The sequence below is a fragment of the Vigna unguiculata genome, chromosome 4 (assembly GCF_004118075.2).
Source record: "Vigna unguiculata cultivar IT97K-499-35 chromosome 4, ASM411807v1, whole genome shotgun sequence".
In the NCBI taxonomy this organism is placed as follows: Eukaryota; Viridiplantae; Streptophyta; class Magnoliopsida; order Fabales; family Fabaceae; genus Vigna; species Vigna unguiculata.
In genome coordinates this window covers 31596269-31604707 of record NC_040282.1, presented here as the reverse complement: position 1 = coordinate 31604707, position 8439 = coordinate 31596269, and the positions used below count along the sequence as shown (strand labels likewise).

At 28.5% G+C, this 8439-nt stretch overlaps 1 protein-coding gene across 2 annotated transcripts; it reads left to right on the top strand.

Moving 5' to 3' along the window:
* The first annotated feature begins 469 nt into the window (after positions 1 to 469).
* Positions 470 to 8049, top strand: LOC114181697 (UPF0481 protein At3g47200-like). Of its 2 annotated transcripts, XM_028068221.1 has the most exons (4): positions 470 to 557; positions 5160 to 5298; positions 6468 to 7740; positions 7824 to 8049. In XM_028068221.1, the coding sequence occupies exon 3, from the start codon at positions 6480 to 6482 to the stop codon at positions 7737 to 7739; it is 1260 nt and encodes a 419-aa protein (XP_027924022.1). In that variant the 5' UTR covers positions 470 to 557; positions 5160 to 5298; positions 6468 to 6479; the 3' UTR covers position 7740; positions 7824 to 8049. The 2 variants fall into 2 exon arrangements, with proteins under 2 accessions (XP_027924022.1, XP_027924024.1); XM_028068223.1 differs by lacking the exon at positions 470 to 557 and having other exon boundaries at positions 4930 to 5298.
* The last annotated feature ends 390 nt before the right edge of the window (positions 8050 to 8439 follow it).

The following is an 8439-nucleotide window of genomic DNA, read 5'->3' as shown; positions in this document are numbered from 1 at the left end:
TATAAATAAATTATAAATAAAAAATAAAAAAACCACGTGCTGACGCGTGGTACATAATTAACACTGTACAACTAACAGAAAGGAATTGATTGCAACGAATTTTTCAAAATAGAGACTCAATTGAGTCAAATAAAAATTGGAAGATGTACTTGAGATTTGACTAAAAAATTAGGACCCCTGTAATGATTTAACTAAAAAAAAATGACATAAATATATCTTTAATTAAAATCTCGTTATAAATTTAATTTTGGTGACAACTTATTGAGAAATATCTTCCCAATTTTCGCTCTTTCTTTTCTTTTAAAATGATTTATGAGAAAATTTGCTCAAAAGATCTATGCGGTCAGAACGTGGGACAGTTGCAGAGCAATTAACCAGATTAATGTGGCAGTTGGAGCTGATGACTTTTCATTTATTAATACGTACAATAGCTGGTAGCTTCTGAATACAAGCCATTCATTTTGTTCTTCACTCACTCTATAGCTTATATATTAGACACAGAGAGGATCTGTGCTTGTTAAAGGTGTGAACATTTCTCAACAACTTCACCAACTCAGGTTCCTTTCTTCTTATTCCTCTACTTAGTTCTTATCTTTTAAAGTTTCTACTTCTGCTTTGGCATTAAATGAATTGTCTCAATATTGGAACTCTATTTTATATTTGATATAAATGCTAATTATAGAAAAACCTTTCCTTAAACTGTGTTGGTATATTGATCTGTGCAGTACATGATGATATTTCTAACAAATAATTACTCTCTTTTTTCATTTTTGTATATTAATATATAAATTGTTGTATGCTTTAAAATTATTTGTCATGTCTATGTTTAAAAAGGTTTATTAATGACAAGTATTTATAATTACTAATCACCACGAACTACTTTTTACTTTAAAAAAATGTTATTTTAAAACTTAATATTTCAATAAGTTAATTTTGTTACAAAAATATTACTCAAATCATACTAATAATACTAATAATAATAATAAAAATATGAAATAACATAATAATGATTATTAGAGCAATAATAACACTAATATATATATATATATATATATATATATATATATATATATATAAATATAAACTAATGAATATTAATAAGATATCAACAATTAATAGTTTGGATTGAGGAACACATAACATTATCCTTAGAGAGAAAACGTCCTTATTGCACAGGGCAATACAAATACACAATACACGATCATATGTGTTTCAAATCATATGCGTTTCTCTCCCAAGATACAACAACCTGTCAGATCGATCGAGTGCAGTGAAGGATCTCCGAATCTTATGAACATCGTTTTAAAAGATAGTATAGAGAAGGAAAGAAGAACACTCTTGAGAAAACATTTGAGCTCAATATCAAGAAGCTCAATAACAAGAGGCATGCTTAGAAGGATCCAAATGGGATTGCCTCAAGAGGATCAAATTCATCATGGACTTCCTATGCTATTCTCATTGGCTAAAGAAGACATCAAAATATGAGAGCTCACATTATTAGAGCATTAGAATAGCTTTTATTTTGGGCCACATGTTAGGCCATGTTATAGAATAAAAATACTAAAGTAATTTGTTCTTTAGTTTCAAAATTGGGCTAATGCAAGCCCAATTCAAATCCCTTGGCTAAGAATGAGCTTGGAGGACAAGGCTTTGGAGAGCCTCTTGTCCACTTGGTGTATGCATGTTGAGTGTGACTTTGTCACATGACATTAGATCCCTTCCTCCTTTGCATCACACGACCCACCTTTATGCTTCTTCTCCAAGCTACATCTCCATTCCATTTCATGATACATTTTCATTTCATTTGGCCAGCCATGATTCCTATAAATGGGACCATTCTACTCTTATATTTGGTTACTTTGGATTGATAATAGACTAAGTGTTGAGAGCACTCCACCTATTGCCTCTAGAGTCACTTTGCTAGACTAGTTTTTACCAAGAACTCCTCTAGCCTCCTTCCCTAGAATAGATTTCTCTTCTAGGTTTCCTCTCCATTTCACCTTCATTGTATCAAGAGCCTTCAAGTTTGAATCCACTCCTTCATTTCACTGCATTTCTGCTGCAGCCATGGACCTTCTCCTCTTCATTTTCGTGCTACAAGTTCCATCAAGTGGTATCTAGAGCCATCCAAGCCTTGTTGTATCCATACTCTTGGTTTGGGTAAGGTTCTTGGTCCATACTTGTGTGTTGTTCTCTTCATTTCCATTGTCTTCTTCAAGTTTCCTTCATTTCTACTGATTGTCATTGAGGCTACATGAATCTTGTTGATTCAAATTGTAGTACTCCTTGCTTCAATGGTGTAAATGTGTTTTTAGGTTTTATTTTCTTGTTTCCAGCACTTGTTCTTTGATTCCTTGCTGTTTTCTACATTTTTAATTGGTGCGTCTTTTAATTTTCAGTTCCTTATGCTGTGTTTTGTCTGGTGTCATGTTTAAGCACTTTGTTTCATCTTAATTTTCGTTCATATTGTTAAATTCTGCACTTGCTTGATGAGAACGAGGTCCTACATCACACATTTGAGCTATGAACTTTAAGTGATGCTTGTGAATGTGTAAGGCAAAGGTCTCACTTTTTTTCTTCCATTTCATCGATTGGATTATGCTTTTGAGTGTCTTAGATGTTCTTCTATGATTCATGCTTGATTTTAGATCATAATCAAGTTCATTCATCTTGAATTTCATAGAACATCTTACAATTTTCGTGAGCAACTCTGCTCTAGTCTGTTTTTCAGTTTTCACTGCATGCACACCTACTGTTTGTGATTTATCCTGAACACATGGCTCAATAATTTTTTTTTCTGATTTTTGCCTCTTAAAATTAAGAGATAGACGAAAAAAAGAATCACTCAAAAATTTTGAACACAAAAAATATGAAAAATCTGTGAAGTTGAGGCATCAATCATCGTTTTCTGGACTGTCAGTTTCAGGAAAATCCATTTTCAGTGCTGTTTTGTGTGTGTTTTGCTGTGTTTTAAGTGCTCTTTGTTGATATTATTGATTGCTTAATTGTGCAATCCTAATTGCTTTGAGTTTGCCTTCAATAGAAGTGGATTTCATTCCTTCAATTTGGCACAAATTTGCAATGAGTACCATGGTTCTATTTTGTCATAAAATAATTAATTTTTTAAGTGAATTATTTTGGCACAAATCGTGTTTTACTTGCAACTGTAGGGAGGAATCAACAAGTGATATATTCTTTGAGTGTGAAATGTTGTACCTTTATGAGTGATAGGTTTTTGAAATGTTGGGTCATTTCTTAAATATTTTTTTTTTTTACATTTTAAGGAATTATAAGGTGACTTAGTGGTAAAGTTGAAATGGTAAAGTTGAAAGGGAAGATGGGAAAGTTTGTGGATTCAATTTCTCCATTAATATTTTGGGAGTTATTTATAAGGTTAGTTTGAAGAGTTTGAAAGATAAGGTGAGAGTGGACGTGGATTCAACTCCCCTGATAAGAAAATACTAACAACATTTGTTTACAAAAAAGAGAGAAAACTATATAAATAACCTACAAATGGAAGTAATTCGGTTTGTATTTTACCAAAATTGATACGGATTTTAGAGTTTTCAGATTTGTTAAACCATCCCAAAGTCGTTTCATTAATATTATATATCCTTTAAAAATTGTATTTTCCTTAATGGATTTCAATAACTCTAAAGTAAATATTACAGTGATGTTCACCGAAGATTCTCTGTAGTTTCATTTTCATTGGTTATTAACAAACTCTATAATTAAACCAATATTTGGTTTTAATAAACAATCGAGTTATTGATAATACACTAGTTCCTTTGTCAGGCCTATAAATGTAGGAACTTAAGAACTACCAAGATTAGTTATCTGAGCCTATAAAAGACCAATTAAATTGGTTACATTACGACAAAAGACATCGGATGTTATAAGTTTTAAATATATTTTAAGAAAACGATTTTAAATATTAAAAAATAATTTACTGCTAGTTGCCTGAGGAAGAAAAAAAACGTTTGAAGAGATGAATAAAATGTAATCTTAATGATATGAATTTTAAGGCCTTAATAAAAGAGCAATCAGTAAAAGTGATAAAATATAGATAGTTTATCGTTGATAAGTTTGTTCACAAATATTTTTGTGAAATTAAATTCAAAATTGCTAATTCAATAGTTTAATGAATTTCATATAGAATATTTTCTAAAGATGTAAACTTTTTGAAATGTATTATAAATAATTTTCACTCAAAATTGAGAATATTTGGCTTAAAATTTGAAATTTTCTACATTAAAATTACTTAAACATTCTTATAAATACCGAGTTAAATCTATCTTTTAAAAGTTGATAGTAAATATGCGATTGAAATCAGGAATAATGAGGTTAAATACCTTTGATGTAGATATTTTAGTTGTTTAAAACTTCGCATAAATTCTTTTAAAAACTTAGAATTCTAAAATCGTGATATAGAGAGCCTTCCTAAAATTTGGGATTTTTTTAAATTAAATTAATTATTTCAAAAAAGTTAATTTTATTTGCTTAATTGTTATCGTAAACGTAGCTTAAAATCTCTTTATAATTTACTAGTGTAAACACAGGCGCTATCGCGCCTGTGTGTTTATTTTTTAAATATGAATGATATTATATTAGTAGATGATAATAGTATAATGTTATTAAGTTAATATATAAAATAAATGTATATTTATTAAAAATAAAATGAAATAAATAGAGAGAATAATTGTTGATGAATAAAAAAAAGATAAACAATTTTATAAAAAATAGATAAAAATAATTATTAATTTTAAAAAATTAATAAATAATAATATTGTAAAGGGTATATTTGATATTATGAAATGTGGACACAAAAGAGGGAATCCTCTTTATATATTGTTATAGATTCACTCTACTTTTCTTGAAGATTTTCTTTTCTACATCTAGTATTTCTTTTCTTTTTCTCTTCAAATATCCATTTACATTTTATCTTTTCATTTCTCATTATTGATCATCTATACCTTTTCTACCTCACTGAATTTTCTTGATTTTGAATTTTCTATATCTTCAAATGCACTAAAAGCATAATAAATAAAATGAACACATATATTATATTCTCTTACACAAAGAGAAAAGGATCCATATGTTTGTATAATGAAATAAGAACAGCATGAAAGAAGTTGAAAGTTTTCTCTTATTTTGTATAGTTTATATATAAAGCGTGTAAGTTGGTTTTAGCATAAGGAATGATTATATAAAGCATGAATCAGAAAGCAGTTGCTGTTGTTAAAGTTATTCAATTGCTGAACATTAATCCTATTCATCAACAGCTTCACCATCTCACAGGTTCTTTCTTCTCTCTTTTTTTTTTTCTTCTCTATTTAATTCCAATCTACTTTGATTTCGATGCAACCATGAACAGATTTTTTTTGTGCGCTAATTATTCTAGCTAGAGAGGGTCTGTTTGATGTAGTGAGAATAAATAAGTTTCACTAATTTTATGATTCATGCATCATCACAACTAGAATTTCTAATGTTTTATGAAAATTTTCTAATAGATTTATTAAAAAAATTTACAAAAAAAATATTATTTTTTGTTATATTTTTTTTTCTAAATTTTTAATTAACAGGTAATTTTAACATACATAATTACTTTTTATAAAATTATAAAATTTACAAATATTTTTTAAGAAAATTTCTTTAAACAAAATATTTTAATAAATAATTGATAATAATTTCTTGCAAATTTTTTTCTATCACAAAATTAGTATGTATTTTTTATGAAAAAATTTCAAAATAAAATTAATATAAAATATAAATTCATTTGATAGTACATGGTTACTCCCAACTATTCTAGTTGATTGTAGTTAGTATTCACTATTAAATTAACAATATATATATATATATATTTCTAGATAAATTACAACGTTTAAAATATTTCTAGATAATTAAATTTAATTTAATAGATTTCATAAAAAAATATATCTTGAAATTGAAATCGTTGTAAAATGTTAAATAGTTATTTTATCTATGTATATCTTTTACTTATATTTTTTATTTAATAAAAATATAATGAATATATAAATAAATTATTAAAAGGTTATATATTATTGACTGATATTTTAATATAGCTAGTAGTCATGTTTGGTCGATACTTTGTTATCTAGTAGTTGTTTCCTTACCAAAATTACATTTATTTTACATGGCTTGTGCTAACTGCGGTATACCCTATAATATTTAAAATCTATTATATTTGATATCTTTCTGTATATTATATTTACATCCTTTTCATAATATATATCTTTGCGTCCTATGAAAATTTTAAAGAAATTTATAAATAAACCATTAATTTGGTTGTTAGTAAGAGTTTCTTTCTCTGAAGTAACTTTTAAACTACTGGTTTTATATAAATGTTGATTACAGTCTTATAAATTATGGCATATACTATTTTAAAAATTGATTCCAAAATCCTAAAGTTTGAATAAGTTATTATATTTTTTTTGTCTAAGTTACAGAGTTTTAACCAAATGGAAGGAGAATCGAAAGATCTAGCTATTGAAATAGAACTTTTAGACAGAGAATGGACTGAGAAGCTTCAAAATGTGAAACTTCCAGAGATGGATGAAATCCATACGCAATGCATTTACAGGGTACCACCAAATATTCGTGAATATAATCCCAAAGCCTACACACCTCAAACTGTTTCCATTGGTCCTTATCATCATCACAACAATTACGAGGGAATGGAAGAGCTTAAACTTAAATATCTCAAAGGATTTCTAAATCGAACAGAACTACCAGTAAGGGAATTTCTTGCCAAAATTAAAGATTTAGAAGAAAAAATTCGAGTTTGTTATGCAGACCGAATTATATACAATAGTCATGATTTCTTAAATATGATTCTAGTTGATGCTTGCTTTATAATTGAGCTTCTTCTAAGATGGCATGAAGACGATGAGTGGGAGAAAAAAGATCCTTTGTTGCAGAAACCATTGTTGGGAACGTATGTTTGCTTTGACTTGATACTACTGGAAAATCAACTTCCATTCTTTGTTCTTGAACAACTTTACAACCTCACTGGTATGAATGAGAAATTACTCGACATTACTTTCGACTATTTTGAGAGCGGAAACGTGTGTCCAATAGAGAGTCCAAAACACTTCACTGATTTGATAAGATCTTCTATAATATCATCATCAGAGCTTGGTCTTGGAAAACCCGAAGAAGGCAAAGAAGTTAATCATGTATACAGTGCAAGTCAACTAATGGAGGCAGGTGTTAAGTTCAAGATCAGTCCAAATAAAAGCTTACTTGACTTGAGCTATTCTAAACGTGATGGAGCATTGAGCATGCCAATCTTGAATATAGATGACATTACAGAAGTTTTGTTCAAGAATATGATGGTATATGAACAATGCCACCCTTCTGCTGGAGACATCATTAGACAATATGTAGAAATTCTTGATTTTCTTATCAATACTGAAAAAGATGTGGACATACTTGTTAACAAGAAAATTATTGTCAATTTGACGGGTGATGCTAATAAAGTGGTTACAGTGATTAATAATCTCACCTCAAATATTCCTACGCCAGAATTCAATTCACACTATTTCTCCATCTGCAATAGTTTGAATGAATTCTATGATAATCCTCGAAACAAGTATAAGGCTATCTTCATACATGAGTACTTCAACACTCCTTGGAAAATAGCATCTACAATTGCTGCAATTGTGCTACTTTTGCTCACCTTTATTCAGACCGTGTGTTCAATCCTCTCACTATTTTAGGGTAAGAAATTATGATATATTAATACTTAACTACTGTTATGAAATGAGTTACAACTTATAAAATTAGTTATGTTAAATGTGCAGGTAATTAATGAGATATGGTTGTTAAATCAGGAACAAGAACGTCAGTTAAGAGAAGAAGACGTCGATCCTTGTATCTGATTGTCTAAGTTGTATTTGTAAGAGAATCTTGTAACATTATTCACTTTGTTGTTCCTTTTCTTTCCACAAAACAAAGATTCAACTTTATATTCTAATTTTTCTACTTTGTGCTTAACTTTATTTACCTTTTATCCACTACGAACTTTACTACGAGCTCTTAGATGATTGTAAATATTTTTAACCTTACAAAATACATCTTCGCTTTTGTCTTAATTATTCAAATATTATATTATTATTTTGATCATATCAGTAATTAAGAGTAATAAAATGTATGTATAAAGATACTTGTGAAGTGGTAATCGGAGATGATTGGTACATACGATTTCTAGCTGGCGTTTTCATTGAGATGTTTTTGGTACACATGTTTAGTGGCTGACTTTTCATGTCAACTATGTGTTTAGAAGTTTCTCTACAAACACTAAAAAAACTATAATATTTGTGGTGGTTAAAATTGTAAATTTTAGTGTTTAAAAATAGTCATAAATGAAATTTCAGCTGTTAAAATAACCACCAAAGTTATATATGTCAAAAATAGTTT